This window comes from Anopheles nili, chromosome 2 (assembly GCF_943737925.1).
Source record: "Anopheles nili chromosome 2, idAnoNiliSN_F5_01, whole genome shotgun sequence".
NCBI lineage: Eukaryota > Metazoa > Arthropoda > Insecta > Diptera > Culicidae > Anopheles > Anopheles nili.
In genome coordinates this window covers 31412826-31439097 of record NC_071291.1, presented here as the reverse complement: position 1 = coordinate 31439097, position 26272 = coordinate 31412826, and the positions used below count along the sequence as shown (strand labels likewise).

Sequence of the window (26272 nt, the reverse complement as noted above, 5' to 3'; positions counted from 1 at the left end):
ACCTGTGCGTTTTTGGGTGCTTGGCTATATTTTACGGCGCGCATGTGGTATTTCTCCAGTGTTCCCTTGAACCTACCTTCGGTCGTATTGTGTATACACATCCTTTCTACGTCTTCCGGTAAGCCGCAAGCTAACGGTAGGATTTGCTGTGTCCTTTGATGTTGCTGAAAGAACCTGTGTGCGGGTTAGATTGCGTTCTTATCATAATGAAAAAAACGATGTCTTTTCTCAATCTTCTATTCCACAATCAATGCACTCAACATATGCGAATGGGCTCATTCAAATTGGTTTAGTACGAATACGCTTTTATTTACAGTCATCATTCAGTACGATAAAAATACATTCAAAAGAGAATAATGAAAAACAAAAATAACACTGTTAAACACCAACAACTAGTGTATCGTTTGATTGTGGCTCGATCGAGGTGGATGGAAACTGGATGAGTAAATAGTTTCGTAGCATACGGCTCGCTAAGGGCAAGTCGGCATTCTACAGATCTAGAATGAATCGTGCCAAACGGTTGGTGGGCGAGCAGAGGGCAGAATCCTCGGCCGAGGATAAGGAGTACGACGAGAGTGACCCAATGGTGCATGGGCCGGGCTTACGTTCACTCGAACCGCACGGTTCTCGGAGCCGGATCGTAGACCGCTGCTGGTGATGCTGCGGATGCCGCCGGTGCTGGTGATGGTGGCGACGTTGCAGATGTACTCGCGGAAGTTGCTGCTACTCTAACGGAGTCTGATGACCCGGATCGCCCTGCGGTGACGAGGTGCTGGTTGTCGTCGATGGGACGGCGGGCCCAGCTGCCGTACCGTTCGTACGTTGCACTCCCAACGTGGAAGTGAAGTTCATCAACGGTCCGATCAGCTCGATCGGAAGCGGAAACACGATCGTCGAGTTCTTCTCCCCTGCAATGCTGCTGAGCGTTTGCAAATAGCGAAGCTGCAGTGCGGCCGGACTCTCGCACATAATATCGGAGGCTTCTTTAAGGGCTCGGGATGACTTCATCTCACCCTCGGCCGCGATCACCTTGGCACGGGCTTCGCGTGCTGCCTCTGCCTCGGCTGCCATCGAGCGTTGCAGCGAGTCCGGAAGCGAGACGTCTTTGCTGTGGGTGCGAGAGCAAACAGAAGGGCATTAGTTGGGAGGGATTCTTACTGACCATTTCATTCCGATACCGAGTGGGCCGATTCCTTACATTTCAACACGCTCTACTTGCACGCCCCACGGATCAGTCGCTTCGTCCAGCGTGACCTGCATGGAGTGCGAGATGGCTTCGCGTTCCGTCAGGAGCTCGGACAGGTTCCTTGTGCCCAGGACATTGCGCAGAGTTGTGGCTGCCAGCAGGCGCGTGGAGTGGCTGTAGTTGGCCACCTGCACCACGGCGTTAAGCGGGTCGCGAATGCGATAGTACACGACGGCATCGACCGACACCGTGACGGAGTCGCGCGTAAGCACTTCCTGTGGCGGAACATCGAACGAGACGGTACGCAGATCGACCTTGCAGTAGTTGTCGATGCAGGGCAGCACGAAGAACACACCAGGGCCACGGGCACCACCGGAGCGTAACCGACCGAGCCGGAAGATGACCGCACGCTCATACTCCTGCACTACCTTGAAGCAGAGGAACAGCGAAATCGGCAGGGTCAGGACCATCAGCACGATCGAGCACACGGTGGCCAACACTTCCACGCATCCTATCGAATCGGCTTCGGCTGTTGGTAATGCAGTAGAAAGCAGGAAAGAGAGTGAGTTTCATAAATTAACAACAGATTTGCCAGCAAACACATTCCTAGATCGTGTTTCAAACCACACTACAACTCCCGTAGCAAGGAAGAATGAAGCAGAAAGAGTTTAACTCTTCGTTTATGTACTTGTTTCGACAGCAACGGAAATAAAACGATATACTTAAACAACGAATCCCATGTAGAAAGGGTTTCATTTTTCAGCAAAGGTGTTAGGCTGCATAACACGCAGCATTGTCCATTCATGGGCTCGTGCGCCTTTCCACCCACGCAGTCACAATTCCTTTCGCTTTTCGGTGAATGCATAATACGCGTTCATCAGCACACAGGTGCCGAGCGAAGGAAACAAGCCACGGCCGCTGTGCTGTGCGGTATAGTGATGAAAAGCCCCGACTCGTCTGATTGTCAGCTGCATCACACGTGGTTTTGGAAGCATCACAGAAAACTGCAGCTGCACGTGGCGGTGTGCGGTGGCTTTTGTCCTGCAAATCCTTGTGCCGTGCATTCGCTCGACGCGCGGAATGTGGTTGACATTTTGCCATCAAAACTCGTCATCAGCGGCGACAGACGGGATCAGGAACCAGCCGTCACTGCCGTTCCCAGGGAAAGGACGCGTTTCCGAGTGACGAACTCAAATGATGGGTCCTTTGTGCGGGTTTACACGCTGCCATGTTCGCGCTTTCAATTACGAATGGCGACACGATTTCAAGGGCACGCGAAATTGCAGTGCGATTGGCTGTGCGCGAGGATTTTTCCTCTTGTCGAAGTAGTTCTTGTGCCGCAAATGTTTATGAACATTAATGTTTTCCCCGCAAGTGGCTCACTGCGACGACGTAGATTATCGAAAACGGAAGCGCGTTGATTATCTGCACGCGTTACGTGATTAGGGAGTTTTCCATTACACCGAGCGCAACTTGCTGCAAATGTCAATCAACTGAGCGTCAAACACCAACAAACAACACTGGAGCTCATAAGCGCCAAGGCAACGGAACGCAACTTAACTTGCAGTAGATTACCGCCGGATGTTTTCCAAACCACCTTCATTCACTCATCGATCGGTGAAGCTGCTGTCCACGGAACAACGCGGAAGGAGACGCGACGCGGAAGCCCAAAGGCGTACAAAGGGAATATGACTGCGCTCTTGCGTGTGGTGATCGGTGTAATGATCGATGCTCTCCCACCGAAATCCACTTTCCGCAAGCAACTGGTTGCCTTTGGTTGCTTCGCAAAGAACACACCAAAGCTGAAACGAACACAACGCACCCCACGCAAGTGGGTGGGATGGGCCAATTAGCACAAATGGAAACGCTTCGATGAAATGCACACAGATGGAGTCGGTCCAGACGCTCCGCGCAAACGAGCGATGGAACGGGGGCCGAGTGTTTTCCCGCTTTCCCGAACGGGAACGGTTTGTTTATGTTTCTCTCGCCACCCACCCATTGCGGGTGGTGCTTCTTCCATCGTACGCGGCCAGGTTGACCTCGAGAGTTTCCTTCCAGCCGGTGGCGTGCACACGATCACGCATGAATGCGCCGCTAAACGAGTGCGCCTAAGCGCTAAACACTAAAAAACAAAAACGCGAGCACCACCAACCGCGAGCCGTCCTGGTGTGTCCCTGAGCGAAGGAGCAGACCGTCCTGGCAAGTGTTTTTCGTTGAATAATGGCGCCCGGGCGGAGATTTGTAACGAGAGTGCTTACGAGCGCACCAACTCACGCTTGTGCGGTGAGTTTTCTTTTCCGTGTGCCCTCAAAACCGATCGCTTATAAATTATCTTGTTTATTGCGATTTGTGAGAGCCCCACTTGGCGTGTTATCTGCTCTGCTAAGTCTCAGCAAAGTGCGTGGGAAACGAGCTAGATGATTGTTTTTCTTTCGTTTTTTTTTTTCAAATGCTCTTCCCCCCGTTCAGGAGGAGCATAATTAATGGGACCATTTTTCAATGCTTCTCGAAGGGATGCCAATTAATCGAACGGTGTAAGCTGCAACCCCACCCGAGCAGCGAGACATTAGCCCGGCAAAGCAGCAAAGAAAACGAAAACCAGACGCAAGCGCTAAACGAGTATCAAATGCGGTTACTTGCATAATTTAAAACGCGTTTTCATTCGAACTAGGCTCTAGCCATAGCCTGCTAGATGGAGTTTTCTGAACGATTCACTTCGGTTCGGCGTGTCCTCGGCACTTGGCTTCTCACTGTTCTCCCATAACGCACAACGGAATTGCCAACCTGCTTCAAGCTCACTTGTCCACTAAGAGCTCTAACACCTACGGCGGACGATGGCAGACTAAAAACCCCCACAGCTGCCTGGGAGGATCGTCTGCAACGGCGCGAGCACGACGCAGAACACCGGGACCCCGACTGGCCGAACGACCGGGAGAGCACGAACCGGACGAATGATCGTGCCACCAGGCGTCTCCATTTCGGTTGGCATCACCGGGAACTTTGCAGCGAACCGCAAAATTGAGGACCCATTCCCAATGGCCGCCGGGCGATACCTACGGACGTCAACATAACACTCGCAACCACCAGACTCGGTGCTGAGACAATCGGTGTCCATGGCGGGTTTGCGAAGCGGCTTCATGTGTGGTGGCGTACGACGCGACGTCCGGCGGGTCTGCGTTCCATGGTGTGAAGGTCTCGGAGCATAATTTATTTTCCCACCAACGGCTCGACCTCTCTCTCTCTCTCTTTCTCTTTCGCACACTCACATACGACCACGGAAGCAAAAATTTCTAAACGACACTCGAGGGAAACCGGGGCGCCCGAAAATCTCACGGATCACTATGGGATTTAGTTCTTGCTTGCGTGTTCCCTTTTTTTAACGTTGCTTGCTCGTTCGCTTAACACAGTGTCACTTTTTCACCTCGGACACCGGTCAGGACACCGGGTGGGCTTGGTGAGTTTGGCGGTCAACCACCCACAGCCGCTGACCGGCACGACGTTGACCAGCCAAGTGAGCGACCGACCAGGCAAAAGTGCTCCGGGTCTGGCGTGCGTACGCCCACGACAACACCCGAAGTAATTCGAATCAATTCGCCACCTTCTCGGAGAATTTCTAACTCCTCGTTTGGACCCCCACTCCGAGAACCGGGATGGACACGGTGAGTGCTCTTGTGCTGGCGAATGAGTTTAAATTTAAAAAATCAGCATCTCGGTGGGCCACTGGCTGGCCACGGGCATGGCACCGAGGAACGGCCGGGAAAGCAAGTAATGATCCTCACGAAAGAAAAACACGGAATGTGCACCCAGGGTTTCCGTGTGAGGCAGTTAAATTCGTAATTCGTAATGTGATGACCATGGGGTGTAAATCGAATTCGGACCGGTAAATCGTTGCCGACCGCTGCTTCCGTGGAAAGGGAGGTTTCCACAAGGTGGTGCGATGTAGTCGACTTTCGGAAGGTGGAAAGGTTTTTGGCACCGTATTAGCTTGTTCGTGATGCCGGGAGATGTTTTCGAGTGAGAGGTTGCATTTTTTCGATGTCGACATTGCGAGGATGGTTTGTGGTTTTCACTCGTCTTCGTGCCTTTTGGTGCTCTTGTTTTCCGGGGGTTTCCATGTAATGGCGGAAAACTCATGTTAAAAACGACAATCTTGCAATGAGGCTTGGGAAAAGAACATGATAACGAAAGACATATTTTCTAGGGAATTCGATCAACGTGCGGTGTTCTATTCATTGACTAAAGTACTAACATACTTATGGTTCAACACATTCACATTCGAAAAAAGTCATTGTGTCAAAAACTCGTTCCCAAACATCAAGTTGATAAACGTTCTGAACTGGCGAAGTCCTTACATTGTACTGTAACGTGATGGATTATGTTTATCGTCTGTTAAATACCAACGATTTGTTACTCAAACCCCAAAGAAACCACTCAGCCGAAGCAATTGCTGCTTCTTTAAACGACTTTCAATGTATTGCTCTTCAGAATGTGACGCTGATTGGTACAGTCTATTGGTTTGAACAGGAAAAGCTTACTGATGCTCGGACGGTTGCTCCTCGATGAATCGAAGTAGGCTGGCAGTATCTTAATCCGCTACAGCAGTTCACTTGTCTCGTGGTTAAACCCAGAAGCTAATTACTTTGGACAATTATTATGCCAGATATCTTTCACCAAAAACACACAAACAAACCGACTATTTATATTCGTCACTCCTGTTTAGCTGATACGCGATGTAGATTGTACTGTTCGTGCTTTTTTTCGCTTAGCTTTCCTCTATCCACCCTATCAAAAACCATCAATCTCAACAAGGAAGCCATCTGACACATTCTTGGGACATGTTCGCTTGACTCCTACGCCTTTCCCGGGGTGGGTAAACCAGCTTTGCTCTCTTTCCTGGCCTATATTTATCGCTCTATTGCACTCGATTGCTCACGCGGCGCCAGAAAAATGTTAAAATACGATAGCCCCTGCGAGACCGCAATAACGCACCGTGGATGAATGGGAATGACACTACCGTGATGCCGTGTATCCTTGCCACGCACGAGATCAAAAAGGAAGCCTGCCCCTGCGTACCCACTGAGAAGGGGCTGTGCAATCGCAATAAAATTAAACGATCATCTTAAACGTGCATAAAACGGCGACGTGACCAAGCAGAAGGGTGAAAAATGAGAGGAATGTAAATGAAAAAAGCAACATTTAATTGATACGCGTGGGGTCGCAAGGGATTTGGGGAAGGTGTCTCTCATCCTAAATCCTCTTTAGAGCCGTTGGGTCATTGGCTGGTGGGTTGCCTCGTTGAAGTGGAATAAAATCGGAAGCCTTATCTGAGGTAATAAATCTTCGATGCGACTGCTAGATTGGCCGAGTGCTGCTAATTTATAGTCGAAGTTTAAGCTTCTTCTGATGGAACAAAAAAGAAGCCGTCTGGGTTCGCGAGACCGTCTTAATTGATTGAGAACACATACGGGCCCCGGACACAGCATGCGTGCGATAAGAATTGATTTTGGGTCCATTTAAAATGGCGCTTCTGTCATAGAAGGATGTCGGAGCGTTTGATGGGCACCAGCCTATTATAGCGAGAGCCAAGACGATACTTGGTGGTGTATATTACAAAAATAGTCTCCTGCTTTGCGTCTCGAATCTTGCCGGTCCCATTCTCCCCGAAGAAGATGACGATGCATCCTGATAAGCGCTGTTTATTTGCCGAATTAGCCTCGGTCAGTCGTTAGTTTGTGGCGTTCGTTTCTTCGGCGTCACTTCGCTGCAGCTCCTGCGACGAAGCAAAAATGTGCGGAAAAACGATCGCGATAAAAAAGAAACGAGACGAGCATCTTGCCACAGTCTGATGAGCTTCAGACCGTTGCCGGCCCGGCAGATGGTACCGGGTAGATTGCGCTTTGATGACACCCGAACACCCAAACCCGCATGGATTGCATGGTGGCGTCGACGGACATGGCTGACCCACTGTCTACTATCTGTCCAAGCTGTCCTCGTTTATTTATCCTCGCAGGCGGGACGCATATTTTTTCTCGTGTACAAAATACTGTCCCTTCACTGCACTACTCGTGTTTGCAAAAGCAAATGTACCAGACCCGGCAAGTGGCCACTCCTTTTGGGACGGTTCGAGGAAACTTGCGACGACAAGAAACCAGCCATCGCAATATACGGAAAAGAGAAATGGCGCACAGTTTGATCGCGTCGTGACGGCGTTCCGATGAAGGGAAATGTCAAAAAGTCAATCGTACGCTGCGTGTGTGAAAATGCAACCGCATGTGCAAGGGCAAACCACTGCAAGACTTGCAGCGGAAGCGACATTGGAAAGGGTGTTAATTATATTTATAAATCGTGCTCTAAATGGGCCTTGATTTGTGAAAAGTGAGGGGCGTGAATGAATGGTTCGGTTCAGCCAGTTTGGGATTGAAGGGAAAAGGGCCGTCACAGGCCAACTCAGTTGTCCAAATATTGAGCATCGACATCGAAACATTTTACTCCTACTGCGAGTGGAAAAGGAGGTTTAATGGGTTAGAAAAGGAAATAGGGAAAACGATCGCGTGTGAGCATCTGATCTTACCCAGATTAGTCCCCCACTGAGTTCTCGCAAACGTTACAAACGAGATGACGCCAACGATTAGTTGGGGATGTGAGTTAGGAACGCATTAACCCGAAAGGGGGCTAATCTCTTGTGCGTCTCGCGTGAGTTGGAATTCGTTTCAAATGACTGAACCGGAGCGAGATTGGGTGGATTTGTGCTTCACTCGTTAAAGGTTTAGCCTAGCGATTTATTGCCTCGCCTAAGTCACCGATGCTCTCGCGAGGGAACGGATCAATCTAGGTCGGCATCAATTTGAATCAATTACGCAGATTAATTCGATCTACTGCGCCCTCTGGATCGGTTCGAACTTCACCTGCCAACGATTGACTGCCGTACCGTGTAAACAGCGCTCGGTATTCTTCCGTAGCTACAATAGCACTCCATTAGTCGCCCGAAACAACAATGCGGAATCGAACCGTGTAAACAAATGCCACAGAAAAGACCTCCATCCGGTGTGAGGCGCTGCTAATCGGGCTAAAGATAATAAATAATTTACGATCAATCAGACGCGTGTTTAGATCATCGATTCACCGATTAGTTTACAAGGATTTTATTCTCAAGCGAAAGAAAAAAAATCGCAGATGCAAGAAGGACCGGATAAACATGTGGTTGGCGCGATAAACAATAGGATTCACTGGCCAGAGATGTTGCGTGCCCGCACGCAAATACCGACAGCTCGTCGGAATTCGAATTCGTCCTGTCGAACTGGCCCCCGGTTGCTAGGCGAGAGGAAAACTCGATCGGCATGCGCGATTAGAGAATGTGCCGTCGACTAGGGGTGGGTGAGAAAAGAACAAAAGAGAATTTTTCAGAAAGAAGCCGAACCGAACGTGACCTGCAGCATCAAACGTCACGCAGCATCGGGTTGCGTGAAACGGTTTAGGCCACATAACAATCCGCTTCGAACGATGGACGCTAACAATTTATGAGACGGAACACGTTCCCGGCACCCGGACAGATGTAAATCATCATCAAGCGTGGTTGCGTGGGGCTTAGACCGAGTGGCCAAGCGGGTTTTTCCCGGCGCGCGGTAGTCCCATTTGACACGTTTCGTGAAACGATTGGAAGGGTTTAAAAATGACCCGGAAAATGGACTACCCCGGGGTGAGCGATGGGTGCACCATGGACCCCTGGGTGGTTCGGTGGTTGGCATTTCCTTCGCGGCACGTTCACATCGTCCCGTCAATTCGTGCGCGTTACCTCCTCTACTATTCCACGCCAGTCCGAGAGCTTGAAGCAATAGTTATCGCTCGGCAAGCGCTTTGAAGCGGAACGTGCGCCATTCGCTGCCCCACCAGGTTAATGACGGTTCTCAGTGGAAACTTTGTTTGAAATGGCGCTGGCATCTCGAAGGCACCCGGTACGGTGCTCAACAAGTGGCAAGGATCGTTTTCACATTCGTCGTCACCTTGCCGGCAGCGGGTCATTAATGAGATGATAAATGAGGTGCTTAGCAGGCTGGCTGGTCGAGGTGTATGATTTTCTATCGAACGTCATTCGAAACTGGCTGAGAACTTGTGTGATGATAAATTGGCCTTGGTTGAAAATGTTTACCTCGGAGGGTCGAATGGAGATTTATCTTTTGTCTCAAACAATTAGTCCCGTTTGCCAGGGAGGTGTTATTTATATGTATCAATTTGGGTGTCAAAAGAAATGAAAAGTGTAGAGAAAGTCACTTTGCATGTGTAACCGATAGCAGCAATCAGTTTCTCAAGGGGTTTGTTTTCCTTTAAAGGTCATTTTCGTAGTTTGCATTGTGCCATTTCAACCTAAGAATCCATTTGAACTGGGTTAGATTTATTTGCCTGCCATTAGTCACCAGCTTCCCGATGTATGCTGATAAGGAAAGCAGTTTAAGCCTATCAACTGCCTACCCGGCGATAGTGAGGCGTGGGCAAACATAATAAATTTTCCACCCTCCACTCTATCGGTACACTCCGAGATTCGTGTTGCGTCTCAGTGGGTAAAAAGGGAGCGAAAAAAGAAAATGAAGCTGAACTTCACATCCCCATTTCATTTGAATGTCTGTCGCGCGCAAAAGGGGTTGCCTGCCATTGTGGGTTGCGTTTCGTGGCCTCGTATCATTTTCCGCACGCAGCACATTTTCCAAATTAGTTTCCAGCAAAGCGCATTAGTCGGCATGGCCGTCCTTGGTTCGGTCGGTCCATGATTGTGGGCTTCGTTCGAGTACTGTTTCAAATGGGCCCATACGATACGCGTGATACTGCGCCCTTGAGCCGAAAAAGGATCGTCACGGGAGAGAGAAAAAAGAACGCGAATGGAATGTTCTCCATTTCCTCTGGACATTCACCATTCGCGAATGTGAAGACGCGTGCAGAATCACGCGTAATCAAGGGCGGTCTGCATATGGCGTGGCTCTTTTGGCCCAAAGTGGCCAAGTGATGGAGGCGCCTGGTGCCGTTTAAAAAAATCGCCTCCCACTCGCGTGCGGAACTAGCCGGAAAAGGGTAGCAGATGCTCGGCCGTATCACTTTCATTCCCATAACATAACAAAGCACTGGCCACGTGTCGTTGGGTGCACGAGGAGCGTCTGCGAGAGCCGTCGAAGGATTGCCTTACGATTCCCTTTCTTCGTTATTCCAAACATTGATTGCGGCAATCTGTACGGGACTTAAAGCGGGTGGCTAGAACGTGTTGTGGTCGCGGATTTTGGTTTTTTTTCTTTTGCTCACATACGCACGTGGGTGCGCGTAATCATTGAATGGCGCAAATATGCAAATGGAATCCGCCCGTTCCGGAGCGGCACGATCCGACTGGGCATGATGATTAATGCTTTGCCGTTAGCCCTTCCGGGGGTTCCATTAGTGAGCAGCAGGGATGGAACCATCGACAGAGAAGTAACAAAAAATCTCATAGTGCAGTGCTCACTTACGTATGATGTGATAAAAAGATGACGAGACATGTAAACCTCACATTTATTTCTATTACTCATTTCCTTTTTTTTTTGCTCCACATTCAACGCATGCAAGTTGTCAATTGCGCCACCCACCATGAGGCAGGAATGTGCTTCAACGGGCACGTGAAGGTCAGGTTTTGCATAATTGAAACCCTACGAAACCGAGTTGGGCACATGCATCCCACAGGGATTGAACAATTTGCTTCATCATCTGCTACCGTACTCGGTATAAGCACTCACCGATGGTGACCTGTACCAGGGAACACCATTAACGATGACCATCAGCGACGTGATGTTGATGATTGATTTGTCAGAAATTTACATGATCTAATAGCGGGTCGATATGAAGTCTATTCGCGAGAATGTGAAGTTGAATGGAACTCGCAATCTCCAAAGAATGACCTTGATTTCGAAGAACCGGTTATAACGGTGTGACTAGAGTAAAGTACAGCTCAAAAAGTGGGTGTTTTAGTCTTTCAGGGGTGTACAAGAGATAGTGATATCAGTCAATCAGCATGCAGTACGTTGCCCTAAAACAATAGAGATTACATTTCTATTGACATCATTGATAAGCGCTGTTGGTAAAAGTCACTTGATATCATTTCAATGCAACGCTGCTGTTAGCGATTTGCACAACACAGATACGCGTTGCACTTGCTGCAAATAACACCGAACACCCACGCGTTTGCATTGGCTTTGAAGTTACAATCAAAATATTGTTCATCAGCAACCGTCTAGAACGGTGGGCCGCCTTTCAAACATTATCGTAATGATCGCACAACATGGAGCGATAGAGGGAGCTGCGACGGAATGGGACACGATCGACGAGTGGCAGGAAACGGAAGGCAAAACTAGACTTTAAGTTTATTTATTCGTACCGCCGTTAAGTGCGAGGAACCAGAGAACCCGTACCCTTGATGATTTCAAACGATCATACTACTGCTACGCCCCGGGAAGTCGTAAACATTTCGTACCATTCTGATGACGGATTTCATCATTTGTGTAATGAGAGGCTGCGTTTTTTTTTCGGTAAATGATGTAATGGGTCAAGGCAACTCAATAACGCATTCCCTGGAAGGGTATTTAATTAGCTCTTGGTCGCTACGTTCAAGCTGACTGATAAGAACAGTACAATTCTTCTCATTAGTGCAGCAACGGTGCAAGAAAGAATAAGCTAACCAGGCGATAATCAATCGATCCCTTAGTATGCATGGCTTCTTTCGGTCAGTTGGCGGTATTGTTTTCGCTTATCTAACACGATGGCTCACCCAACATGCCCCGTTTTGCCCCGTATAAATGGTGATGTTTTATCAATTACGCCATCCCGAATGAGCTCACCTCCGGAGCGTCGTTTATCATCGTTTATAATGACAGCTTGTGACGAGGTGGACGGCGTTTCCATCGTGGTAGCGGTCATTTTGTCCGCTCGAACACACCTTTGCCGCGTAAAACAGGTAAACAAACCACCCACTCGATGTACACGCGCTCGACCTGGCTTCTCGGCACGAGATACCGCGTTTCTCACGATCGCAAACCACGCGGAGCTGAACGCAAAACGATCCGATTCGATGGAACTGCCAGCGAAAACTAACCTGCGTTACGGGACCGGTTCCGTGAACTGAACTCGTTTAAATGACAACGGGTGGTCGCGCCTTTCACGCGTAGGCATCCTTTGTTGATAAACTCGCAACGGTTTGCGTCCCGATAAGACCCTCTAGCTTCCCGGCGCCTTATCACCGTCACTCGCGATAGATGGGCTAGAAGCTGCCTAACTGAGGCGTACGTGATATACACACGCTACGTACGAGATCGTGTAAGTATGCCCGAAAATCACGCCAGCACGGACAGTAATGGTGGGAAAATTTCGAGATACTCCGTGTATTTTATGCTTCATTTTTAGGTGTATTTTTTTTTTATTTCAACTCAACCATCATGCTACGCGTCCGTAATCCGGAATACGCCCCGTAATCCACCATATATATTTAATCCAGCATCAAATCAGAACCATCGCTCTAATCCCCACCCGAGAAACAGTGTCTCGGGCGCACATAGACGTACCGCTCGAGCATTCGAGTAGATCTGCTATTAAGCAGGAAAAAAAGCAGCATATTAAGAGATTAAAGGACGGTTGAACAATCCAAGATGGGTGGAATAGAGAATGAGAAAAAAAAATGACAAAAAAAGCGTCCGTTTGCACTGTCACGCAGGATCGTAGAACAATCTGATCGGGGCCCTATTTATAGCGGTTTTTTATTAACCTGACGTGGCCGTAAATATGTACGCGGGTGCGTGTGTATGTTCCCGGCATTTTTTTTTGTTTAGCTAGCTCCCTTCCCCTGCTGCTTTCCCCTACATAATTGATTATGGTATGCGGGAGAACATGTGTGATGGAATTTCTCGACCTGGCTGTTGATTCATTGTGAGGCAATGGGCTAACGCTCTGCGGCAACATATGCTGCCGGTTTACGTTTCGCAGAAGGTTGCAAACAGATTTATTGGTTGCAGGTTGAAATATCGCTTGCCTTTTGAACAGGGAAAAGTGCCGTCGTGCTTCCACGAACAAACGATGGTGGGATGGTGGAGTAAAAATACATAATTCTCAAACCAATGATGATAACGTATGGCACGTTACATTTGTCTTCGTCGGAATAAACTGTCCGTGATGCTGTGAATGCTGTGTGTCGTCAATGTGACATCGATCAAGCGTATATCAATTGCAGCACTGAACATCGAGAGAGAGAGAGAGCTGATAGGCACTCCATTGACGCGTATACTTACTACTCGAGCGTATATAGTAGGGATTTCCCGGCCAAACGACGTAATGCCCGCAGAGCGTTAACCTGATAACACTTACACCTCGCGTGAGTCAACCGGCGCTTCCGGTGCTCGCACGTTTACCCGTCCGATAGTTGTTTCATGAATCACCTCAAACGCTATTTGCGAAGCAACACCACCAGCGACACGAGCGACAACATCAAGCTAGAGCGTGCGGTTACGCCACCATCCGTTGCGGGCTCTCGACTCTACACACTTACCGTAGTACTGGGGTCGTGGATAGGGCTGCTTGCGAGGCGCTTCGGGAGAGCTCTGCGGAGAATGCATCGAGGCTGCAAACGGTTCGTGTGCTGCATTAGTATCAGCGTATTACGTTACATTGCAATGGGTTGCGGCATCGGATGCAATTGATTCTGGGTTCGGCTAAAGGCAACCTTCAAGCGCGAGTCATTAGTTCTAGCAACGAGTTCCCGCAGGGAATGGTGTCCTAATTTTCTACCCCACACGAAAGAGAACCTTTTAAAGCGCTGGGGGCCATGTGCTGCATCGTTAGTCGGCATCGATTAATGGAGGGAGTAATTGTTTTAGGCACGTGTTATGAAATGCAATATGAAAATGCTCATTTTTAACCCGATGGAGGTTTTCCTCCGAACGAGCTGTGGGAAATCATTTGCATATCCATTATAAAAATCACGGGAAGCGACAAAAAGAAACAAGCAAAGGCGAGTGATAAAGAGGACACATTTAACAATTGTAACACAATTCACAAGACCCGTTTGCTTCTGTTGAAAGTAGGCCAACTGTCTCTAGCATGATCCCGGTGATATTAATCACGACCAGCGTGCGTATGTGTGAGGCGGGATAAACAATAAAAAAAAGGCAAATTGGTCTCGTACGTACGTCTTCACAACGTCCACTAATCTCTGATAAGCACCAAAACCAGTACTCACGCACCGAAAATAGAGACATGAAAGTGGCATGGCGAAAGTGCAATCGACCCAAGCAAATCCCGTGTACGTGTTGGGTGAACACGCCGACAGCGAATTATTTATAAAATCAAACAAATGCCGAGCCGGTGGTCGTGCTTCGAGTAAACAGAAGCGCGTCGAGTTTTTCCCTCCCAACAGCACGCCGATCGTGACGTTCTACCGGCGGATAGGTCAAGCCATCAAACCGTTGGTTGGGCCCCTACAGGGTCTCATTAGGCCACGCAAAGCGACCGGGCAGCATTCGGCTAAAAACAAATTCCCTCAAAACGCTGTGTGTCCTTTTTTCACTTGTGTGTTGCTTTCCCACTCCTACCCAACAGGGTGTAGGTGGCACCGAGATGTAAACAATGGCGATCCTCTCCGATGGGATGATGCGTGAGCCATGAAGATGCTGCGAGACGGTTATGTATCGTAACGGTGAACGGTGAAAAATTAAGGGCCATGCCAAAGGCGTACGCTGGTTTTCCTGGGAGGTCCCGCTTCCAAATTGGAAAACCTACGCACGCACGCACGCACGCATGGGAAGGCAAAACTATTGCACGCGTTTCAGCATCGATGATGCGCGGTGTTATTAATAGCACTTGGAGCCGAGGCTTTCGAAGACAATGGACAATTTGTTAGCAATTCATCAGCGTCGATCTTCGTGGGTGATTAGAGGCCAACTGTTAGAACCATCTGTGCGACACACTCACGCACACACACTCACACGCGTCCGAGACATGCTGCGAGGAAAATGGGCGACGATTACGTACTTTTCACTTTCCATCGTACTTGATCTTGTTGCTGCTGAGACTGCTGGTTCGGAGGCTGCAGCTGCTGTGTTTGTAAATGCGGCGACTCGCGGTACATCGTTTCGAGTGTGTAAGGCGTACTTTATCGGTGTTTCGTTCGTCGGACGGACGGACTGTCCGCAAGTTACTGAATTGCACGATCAGCAAACTGTCACTTCTGTCCGTCGCGGCAGGTGTGGATTGAAATTCGAAACTTACGGCTCGACCCGTCGCCAGGGGGTTTGTTTTTCTTTCCCAACAAAATGGACACGATCGCACCCGCACAGAAGATCGCACCCGGTTCCAGCGGCACGGATTCGCTCACGGGCGTACTCGAAAACTCATCCTCGATACACTTCGATACCCGCAGGAGGTGCTGGATGGAATGAAGCGAAGCTTACAGACACGAACGATCGGAAAAAGGCGAGCGCGCGCTGTTGCGATTGATGCGAGCACGTTTCGGTGATGTTATCTTTCGCCGGGGACCACGTTGACAGGACTGATTGACAGGGACGGCACGCGTGAGAGTCCGGGCTACTGCCAGCGAAAAACGCGCCGCTTCGCATTGTCATCGGGTTCGCGCCTTCGCACGTAACGCCACGTTGTCCCGCGTGTCTCGAGAATTTCCTCGAGGAGACTCTCGAGAAAGCGAACTCTCGAGAACGACGTGTCGGCATCGTCGAACGAAGCGCGCCTGCACAGTGACGTGCGTACAGTTACGGTGGCTAGGAAACTGGCGATGTTGATGGGATCTTGGTTTCATCAAACAGTTTTAGTGCTTCCTCAAAATGCGCTCTACTAGGACAGAACGGAATGGTCGTTTTTTTTCCTTCTACTCCGCACGCATGTTTATAATTCCACCACTGTCGGGATGTGTCCGAATCTTCTTCGGCGGTATTTCATCGTCCGTGGTCTGGCAGCATCCTGAGAGCATCTCTAGGTTCTCTCTCTCTCCCTCTCTCGTGCAGTCGTGTGCAGCCGGCATCCGACTCCCTACGATTCGTTTGTTACTTCTTTTCTGTTATTTTCTCGCGAGTGAGATGCTTTTGTTTCGTTTTCCTCGTACTTCAGCATCCATTGGCGAGTTTCCACGGATTTTCCCGACCCCCGTCGCGGCAACAATGTTTGCTGAGTGTCTTGAAGCAAAACGAGACAAAGCGAGCTGTTCGACAGGGACAGTTGCAAACTCCCTCCCCTATTTAGGGGTGGTTTGGATTTCTTTTCTCTTCGCCCCCAACATTCAAAGGGGGGAAAATCTCTCCGATAGTCTATTACTAAATCACACCGCTGCTTGTCGTGTCCTTCGGTGGTGGACAATGAAGCGCTAGGATGAAATCACTGGCATATACTACAAATTTACGCACGCGTCACTGCGTTAAGGGATATGCTAAAGGAACGCATAAAGCCATGGTTTACAGTCATGTTCATTATAAGGATTTAAGTTCAATTATAATAAAACAAACTAAACGTATTAATTTGCATCGCTTTAATTTGCCATGATAATTCGGAAAATTTTAAAGAACGTTTAAATGATATGTTATAAATTTTATCATGTTTGTTAAAATAAATTGAATAGGAAACCAACGAAAGAGATTTGCAGAATATAATTGTTTACTCTCAAAATTATTTTAGTTTTCAGAAAAATTGGATTGAAAAACATGCAATCATTTCAAAATGTAAAGAATTTAATAAAAAATTGATCATCACTATGTTGATTGTATAAAATAAAATAAAGCGTGACTATTGTTTGTTCCTGTAGTTGGGCGAATGTAGAACGAAGCAGCCGAACGAAGCAACCCCCAAGTCCCCGATTGCGTGCTATCAGCTAAGCATAACTCTGGTTTAAATTGCACATTTTTGCTCGGAGAGACAGTTTTTTTTTAATGATTTTTTCCTGCTATGTGTTGCGTGAATGCTGGCATTGCCAGCAACAGATGAGGCTCCACAGTTTTCCGAGGATCGTAGATCGGCACCAAAGTTATAGATGCGTGACGCGCTGCACAAGTCCATCGTCCTTGGTAGGTCGCACAATGCAACGCGCCAGGAGAAACGATTCCGGGACACGTATGGGATATCGGACTGGTGCAAAAATTAGTGCGCTGCACAACCCGAGCGCCCAATAAAATTGGGCCGTAGAGGGCAGATGTCTAGACAGTTGTTTCGCCTTTAATAGCTTCCGAATAGAATTGCAACAAACAAAAAATTGCCTGATGTTGATAGTGTTTGAGAGAAAAACGAGTCATAAAAATTGCGGTGAGGAAAACCGATGTCCTTTTCAAACAGAAACCATCAGCAACATGTCTAAACTATGCATAGCCAAACCAAACATGTGTCCAACGAAACCATTCCGATTGGCCTAGACCACGGGAATGACAAACAAAGCACTTCTTGTCGCGATCAATTTTTTGTTCTCATTTCGAGTTCCTCGCTTTGTTCCGCTAGCGCTGGTGAGATCAAAGATTTATGTTGGGCCACGGGGCTCCGAACATTTCGGTGGCGTTTGCTGTCGGCTGTGAATTGCTTTTGCGTGTTGCCGCCGGAGCATGCTTGCAATCGGTGTCTTATTTTATTCGAATGCGCCCGGCAAAAGGAACCGTACGGGGGAGGCGTAGGCCGGGTAGTACAGTGTAACTTATAACGTACCTTTCGGCCTCTTTCGACCACCCATACGACGATCGTACGGCAGTGGGTCACGCAAACGACCCTGCGTTACCCGTTGCTTGGGATTTTTCGAACGGACCCTACTAAATTGCAGCTGTCGTAGCCGCCCCGGAATGGTGGGACGGGATTTACTCAGATTGCCTCGGTCGTTTTTAACTATTTATGCAGTGGCGTCGAAAGGCAGCCGTCCCAGGCAAGGCGATGTAATTTTTAACAATTATTGAGCAAGTGAGAAATCCGTGCAAAGTAAAACGAAATCCGCTCACGCACCAATAAAAGAGCAATAAAACGCCCCAACATTGGCATAATTTGAGGCTTTCGAATCATGTTATCGCTTTAATGGTCCGTTATGCTGTGGTGTCGATGCGAAAACAAACGGTCAATATTAGATAAGCTTAGTTTTGTTACCGAGTCCTGGTACAATGAAAAAATTCATATAGATTTGTTAAAAAAAGTATTGAATGTTATACAACGTATTTTGAATCTACTTAACTTAAGATGGGTTAAATGAATGCTTCGTTAACATTTGTTTAACAAAAAAGAATACCCACTACCCAACTTACTCCTACCGATAAATTTCGAAATAGTTTGAAACGTAAATAAGGATAAATATACAGGGTGCAGTGATCTGCTTCGAGTGTTAAATTTATTTCATTACCATGGCTATGTTTGAGCTTGAAATGTAAAACGCGGTAATCCGTTCCACGACCTTTTACCTAGTTTCATTTAATTTATTTAATTATCCACCCTCGAAAGCAAGCCGCGCTCCTTGGAAGCGATTCGGTGTTAGATTTTATCGACAGTTAACCCAGCTCCGACTCGTCCCGTGCGTAGAGAAATCACATCAAAGCCCCCGTTAAGCGATTGCCACATCAATTGGGGGCCAGCGGAAAAGCGTCGTACGGTTTGATTTAAAAACATTGCCAACTCTCGCGTCCGTGTGTCGCGTCGAAACCAGGCGACCCGCGACCAACGGCCACGCGGCGTAGAGACGAAAACACACATTTCCATTTAGAACTCGAAATGGCTTCCCGCAGTCAAAACATTCCCGAGGAGACGGCCAAAACCACCGCGCTACTCAATGAGTCGTATCGATGTAACGACTCACTGACACAGTGATACACCGCTCTCAGTCTCCCGGAGGCGCAGTGAAAGGAGACGTGGATGGACCGGCAAAAAAAACCGAGAGTTAAAAAAGCACCACGTTTCCTTTCTTCTGGCAGCGAGACGGCTCCAGTTCAGACAGATCTTGCCGTGATTGAGGAAGCATTTTACACTCACACAACCCATCCACCACTTGGTGAGGCTATTGCCTTTCGAGTCTGTGTCGAGTGCACTCGCGGATGCGAATGGAAAAGAAAAAGCACTTGCATTTGATATCGTTTGGTGTAATAATACTCCTGAAACGCGTCAGTTTTTTGCGAGCGTGGATATGAACCCACTTTAACGGCCCTTTCTGGAACGATGACAAATTCAGCTGTAAAGAAGCTAAAATCTCACAAATTTCTTGTACTACGTATCCTTTCTATCCTTACTGAATTGATGGTTTGTGACTCATAAAGATACTCTTGAACGCGTAGCTAATCAGGAGTAAATTTATTAGCATGATTATTGTTGGAATTATTCGAAGCATAAAGAAAAATTGCTACCAGAAGCCAGACGTAAAACAAGAATGGAGATTTATCGGAACGTGTATCGTACAACGGCTTAGGGCAGCCTCAAGCCGTGTTGGAACAAAGGAAAAGAAGGCAAAACATTCGTACTCGACCGACTAAATTAGTATTAAGCTTTAGCCCGTGCCAACTCACCCGTTCGGAGCGTTAAGAAGCCGTTAAGTCGCGAATCCTGCAGCACAACGGGCATTGTATCGTTATGCATTTCCGCCTTCATTGCCCACCATTATCGTGTAAAAGTTGGCAAACAACGGGCAGTGTTTCACTTCCGGGTGTCCTGGTACCATTCATCGCACACCAAGACCAAGACAAATAAGCATCGTTTGGTTTTTGTCCTGCGAATGAGTTTATTTTATTATTCCCATTCACTTAGTACTTAGCATATCCAGCGTGAAATAATGCAGCGAAAAATGCGCGCTCACAGCTCAGTTGCATCGTGCGGAATTACTCCTCGGACAGTGGGGTTTGGTGGCTGTGCGCAATGGTCAAAATTTCCGGTTACCTATCCCCGAAACATAATCGAATGCATTGGGGTAGAAGACTAGTACTTGACATTCCACAAGCTCATCGACTAAGGTGTAATACGAATTGATTATTTTCGCACCTTAGCTTCATTAACAGATCGAACACAAAATCAATACGAATGGCCTCGACAAGTGTTCTAGCTCAACGTATCAGAATCAATCGCGTTAATTAAACACCAACGAAGCCCAATGGTGGAAGAAACCAGCCCCAGAACCAGCTCGGAGTGTCTGCTCGACAAAAAGAGGACAAGCATTATGAACTTGTTTGTTCCCGGCGGGTTTCATCGGACGCAAAAACAGACCAGCGAAAAGGAGACCCATTTGCATGCATAATTTTGCTATCAGTACCGGGGTGGATCATTTGCTGGCACGAAAAAAAAGGACGACGGCGAACCGACGTGCTGAGCAGAATGTAGCCGATTCGAACCGAAATCGTCATCCTTCAGGCGCAGACTAGTGAGAGCGGTGGATGCGTTTCATCGATTGAAGGCCAGAGCACCGATGGAGGCGCCCTTTCGTCCTGGGTTCCTTTCCTGCTGGACCTGGCATCGGGAGTGCGATTGGTGAAGTAAAGCGTGACACCGAACGATGGCAAAGGTTAAGCCCACAACGGTGCTTTCGGTAAGGATGTGCGCTCGCCGGAAGCGCCCCAGCTGCCGAAGAAAGGCGGCAATGATACTGGGAATGGTCGCGCCAAGAAAGGCATAAACAATGTCGGAAATTGAACTGCCACCATCCACAGCTAATCCCCCGTCCGTTTGCTTCCGTACGCCACCGACACATTGCCTAGTGTTTCACACTCGAACGGCGCTGACCTGACCGTTGGTTCCCTTTTTTTTGTTTTTGCCTTCGTTCCCTCCGTTTTTGTTTTCGAGCTCCGGACTCTACCATGATCCCACGGCAGCCACGATGAAGGCGGCCACGATAGAAGAAGCTTGCCGACTTGAAAATGAAACAATGTCATCTCGCTCGACCTCCAAAACCGAACACTGGCATCGCGAAGGATCGAGAAAATTGAACTCCATCCGGTGCTCCAGACAACGTGCCGCCACCGTGCTGGCAGCGTTGTCTGACCGCCCCGATTCGCGTTCGCTTCACTTTCTCCGGCCACAGCGACGAAGAGTGGGAAAGCAACAAGACACACACGCGACCATCTCTCCATCGGATGGCTTCCTTCCAGACGACAAGAAAAGGTACCCGGAAGCCCTCTGATCTTCGGCCCATCAGTTCGATTACCGAGGCGCTCGAACGGCGCTATCAATTATTGGGGAATCTACCGAATCCGCCCCGGGTTTTCGCGGTGCCGAACCGGTCGATCAAGAAGACCATTTGGTTTGGACTATCATATCCGGTTTGTGTGCTGGGAGGCGAAAAAAAAAGTGAAAGAACCACCGGAAGAGGGCCGTGATTTCTGGGCCAAAAGAATGAACTAACTTTCATCGACTTTCAGCGTCGGCCGTAAAGGGCATCATGAATGAAAAGATCTAGGGGATGATAAAGGATCCGAGTGAAAAGAAGTTGGGGAATGGGCACAAAAAAAATCGTTCGCGATAAAAACCATTCTGATTTGCACGCTCGCAATTTGTAAGGGAGTCTGCCGAGTTTCCATCGCAGCAAGATCGATGGAGGCGCCCAGTGGTTGTTGAATGCAGCCGATGTTTTATTCCCCCTGGCAAGTCGTACCCGTTCGTAGCCACTTTCCACCGTGCTGGGCTAATGAGCCGAGCGGCTTTGTCAGTCGATGTAATTAGACTCTGGGCGCGGATGTTTGCGGTGTGGTGAGTCACGCGAATATCCATGAATAGAATCCGCGCTCACGCTGGTGGGCATGGGCGAACGTTTGGGCTATACGCGGTTGGTAATTGTTTTCATTAGCGCAACACCGGAGAGCCGGGAAATGTGGCAGTGAAGTATTTATTACCAAAACGCTTATGTTTATTATCTATCTCTTGAACAAAACGTGCTAATGTTGCCAGTCTCTCGGGGCGGGAATCGGCCCACTTTCTCCAGCTCGCTAATTAGAGGGCTAATTTATGAGGATCGAGCGTGAAACGCACGCATTTTCTTCCTTTCCCGCCATCGTGGAAGAGCATTCGAATCTCCTCCAAGTGTTAGTGGCAGTGGAAGAAACGGTTGCTTGGATGGATGATCACTTGATCTCTGGTTGAAGCTTCCAAGATTGCACTCCACGGGAGACTCGCTTGGCGTGGTACGTGGTTTTATTTAGTTCGTTTAGTCTACCACACGCCGAGACACCCATTCCAACGTGGGGCCGAAGATTCCCACAGATCGCTTTCGATGAAGGTGTTGTTCACACGAGCGCAACAACCACGTGTTACAAGCTGAGAAGTGTTCCGACTGGATCGTACGGGAACGTGAGAATGAATCTAAAATAACGACCGAAAGAAGCGTGGCAGACGGCGGAGTCTAAAAATATGCACCCTATAATGTCCGCCGGCATGCCGAGCTATAAATTATCTGTGAATGATTCCATTGACCGGTAGGACAGTCTCGAGATGCCACTCAACGGGGAGAATGCGAGAGAAAATGTTGGCGTCGATTGTCACATCGGGGACTTTGGGATGTCGTGAAAACTGATCGAGAGGGGCAAAAAAAAAGTTCGTACAGCACGACATCGCGTGGGAGTGTTTGCGAATAATGGATGAGATGGCCACCGAGATATAAACAACAAACAAAAATGTTTGGTAAGCTGCAAAAACGTAGCGAAAAGCAGTGCACAATTGTGTGGCTTCCGGAGAGTGGCTTTGCCGAGAGTAGATCGATGATTTATTTTTGTATTTTAGAATGATTGATGATTTGTTTACGTGCCTTAATTTGCTACCAGCTAATCGACTAATCAAACCATTTCGTGCCATCTGTGATCAGATCGTAACGCCATTTCCCGGTACGGTGAGCAAATATTGTTCCAATTCCGATACGTTCGGTATCAAAGTTTGGCGTAAAACAAATATAAATATGCTTTCCCACCAGCGGCGGATAACAATACGTGTTCCTCCGGTGGTTTTAAACGAAAATAAACCAAAATTCCGCCTGTAGCCGCCCAACGTCGGCATTTCTTTTAGGGGCCAGTTGATTTATGAGCACACCCAGCAGGACATCCTGTTATGCGCAAACGTGCGTTGTCACGTCACGATCGTTTATCGTGCGCGTGCGGGAACACCCGAGGGCGGAGTCCAGATTTTATTTTGACCACCGTGCGTGCGATCGGACCGTTCCGGGAGTATCGGGAGTCGGCTTACGCATGTCTACCATTCGCGTGTAATCCCATCGATATAAACACACGAACATCGGCGTGCGTGCGGACTGATCGACTTCTCATAACTCGCCTAACCACTGGTGAGGGTTTTGGTGATTGGGAATTTTCAAATGAGCCTCCTGGGTTTAACTACGGTTTCCGTCGGTTTCGCTTGACGTGAAACGACATCTGACCGATCAGCAACACAGTGATTCGTGTGAAACGGAAGCAAACCAACGGCTTGCCACGATGCGGCCGATGTTCGGTGGGGAAGATTAATGAACTGTGGTATTTCGAACTTCACTGTTTATGTGCCGTGGTGCGTCTACTTTTCGACGATTTACACACATAACATGGATGGACCGGAGCATGGAAGCATGCCGGTGTCGGTCAGGGTGTTCCGATGGTCGGATGGACGCACGGATCGGACGCAGTTAATGGAACCGTACCGAGCTGACATCCGTGTGGAAGGAAACGCGATTTTTTCTTGCAACCCGCAAAAAAAAAAAAGAAACAACCATATCGCAAAGATGGGAACGCGAACATTTTCACAACATTCCACATGTTCGGCTTGACGTTCCACGCTGAGGAACTTAAAAACGTGTGTTTTTTCAAACGAAACAGTCTGGGCGGTCTAGCGAGGATATCGTTGTGGAATGCCGGGAGTCTACCGATCCGTGTAAGTGTGTGTAATGGATCCATGCTTTCACGTTTCAATTTCTTTTTGGCACGTTGTGTTTATTTTTGTATTAATCCATCGGTTAACAAAATAAAAATAAACCACCCAGCCTTTCACCCAGCCGGCCAAACGAGCAGGCTGAATTTCATAAGTAAATACAACCGGTTTGCAGCAGGGGTTAGCGCGATCGCCAACGATGAACCAAGGAACCGTTTAGATTATCTATGACCTTCGATCGGAACCCAATCCATTGGATTAGGTGTGAAGAAACGGTTGCCTGGGCACTGCTTCGCACTCGTTCATATTTATTTGATGGTCTTGAGAAAAATCCAAAGCATGTTTCCGTATACTTTCCCGCTCGTGCTTGCTTCCTTCGAGCGTTGATCAGTGGAAATTTTGGTACGGAAAGTGATCCCTGCATCGAGCTATCCCTGGAAAGCTAATATCACAAAGAAAAAAGCCCACACACAGGACAGTAGCATTTGCCCATACATCGTTGGACGGTTGACAAACCACGTCACTTCCGGTGGGCTCGTAAACTTACCGGTTCGATGACGCAACGCATCGGAAATCGGTATCGCCAACGACAGCGGGCTGTGATGTGGCGGTGGATGTTGCGGTGGCAGCGTAGACTGCGGCAGATACGTGTGCAGAGTTTGCACCGGCTGCAGCAACGGTTGCTGCAACGGTTGCTGCAAAAGGTGCTGCTGTTGATGTGCCGGTTGCTGATCGAGTCGCATGTCCGTGCGCAACCCATCGACACTCTGCTGATCATCCACGATCGTTCTTTCGCCCCAATCCATCGACCAAGCGGCACTCCCGAGGCACTAGCAGAAGTATCCCTTCGAGCTGCTTATCAACGATCACTTGACTTGAGGAAAATCACTTATCACATCAGCACAATTTCGATGGGCACGTTTTCCGTTAGTTCACGTCTCGTTAGCAGGCTAAATGGCACCGCAGGATAACGCGGCCACTACTGCGACTGGTCTTCGCAACAGCCCAAGGATCGAAGTGGAAAATACGCGCACACACCAAACACGAAACGATCGCCGTGGTAGCGAACAGTCCGCCCGTACCGAAGCGTTATGATGTACTGATGCGCGAAACGGTGGCGCAGCTGGCGCGAACGCACCAGAACGGCGCGTTTCGATCGGTGAGGCGTAGCGACGACGCAAGTCAGCACCGTGGTTGCTTTTCTACGAATCCCGGACACACCGATGACCTCCGCAGGAGATGGCTCCCGGTCGCTTTGAACTTGGACATTTTTGTTTAACTGATGTTCACCCTTTCCTTTCAATAGGCCCTTTTTTTTCTTTCTTCCCAATCAACTGGAGCTTCCTTGCGAGGGGTTGAGATACAGAACCCAAAGCAGATTGATGGCGTGCAGCTTCCAACACGCGATAGATCACAGCCACAGTGTCCCTCTGGAGCACATCTGACCACCGCGTTTTCCGTGTGATTACTAAGAGGTACCGTCCATCCGTTTGGCGTCCGTTTACAATGATTACGCGGAAAATTCGACGCACCACGGTTGGCGGCTGTTTACCTTAACCACTGGTGCGATCTCAAAGCCGAACACCTCCAGGTTTACCGGTAGCGAGTTGAAAAGAACTAGTTTGTGGTAAAGCTTACCTCCAGCAACGGTGCGCCCGAACGGGGAAATGCCGGGTGGTGGTTTTCCTGCGGGGCTGGACCCGATGCACGCGGTGTGTCCATAAAATGGACGAGGTTTAGTTAGAGTAAATATTGATGTAATATTTTCTCCCCATCGGTGGACTTTTCGGGCCACAAACCAGGGTTGCAGCAAACGTGGCGTGCATTCCGCCACGGTGCGATACGTTGGCCAGAAACAAAACAATTTTCTCCACATTTTCCACCCCATTTCCCACGCACAGGCACAGTTTCGATTGTCCTCAGTTTGATTGGTCCGGTCCCGAGGGGGAAAAGGGAAGCATCGATTGATTTCCAAAGGCTAAAAACGTTCGCATTCGATCCTATTCCTGACTTCTGCAGCTGCGGCGAACGCGCGGACCGGAGGTAACGAACCGATAAAGAAATTCGAAAAAAGGCAACCGGGGGTGGTGAGCTGCCAGGGAGCTTGGGCCAGACGATTTAACTAACACCCGACCGCCGGAAAGTCGGTTTACTTTTTCCCCCGGTGGTCGATCGGTTTTCGATCGAGCTAGCCTGTGAAGCTGGAAACTCCCGGTGGAAAATGTTTACATTTTTGATGCGTTTAGCGGTTTT

General features: G+C 48.7%; 1 protein-coding gene across 2 annotated transcripts; it reads right to left on the bottom strand.

Moving 5' to 3' along the window:
• Nucleotides 1–278: 278 nt before the first annotated feature.
• Nucleotides 279–24825, bottom strand: LOC128721569 (band 7 protein AGAP004871-like). Of its 2 annotated transcripts, none has more exons than XM_053815336.1 (3): nucleotides 24567–24825; nucleotides 1199–1715; nucleotides 279–1108 (listed from the first exon to the last, which is right to left on the bottom strand). In XM_053815336.1, exons 1-3 carry the CDS (start codon nucleotides 24823–24825, stop codon nucleotides 724–726), a joined length of 1161 nt encoding a protein of 386 aa, XP_053671311.1. In that variant the 3' UTR covers nucleotides 279–723. The 2 variants fall into 2 exon arrangements, with proteins under 2 accessions (XP_053671311.1, XP_053671312.1); XM_053815337.1 differs by lacking the exon at nucleotides 24567–24825 and adding an exon at nucleotides 4013–4253.
• Between the last annotated feature and the right edge of the window lie 1447 nt (nucleotides 24826–26272).

Bases quoted from the DNA above. Each gene is read 5' to 3' on its own strand.
- LOC128721569 (XM_053815336.1), bottom strand. From the start codon at position 24,825: ATGGATTGGGGCGAAAGAACGATCGTGGATGATCAGCAGAGTGTCGAT. The intron at 1,716-24,566 runs GTAAGTTTACGA...CATTACCAACAG, and splicing joins TGCGTTGCGTCATCGAACCG to CCGAAGCCGATTCGATAGGA. The intron at 1,109-1,198 runs GTAAGGAATCGG...TCGCACCCACAG, and splicing joins CAAGTAGAGCGTGTTGAAAT to CAAAGACGTCTCGCTTCCGG.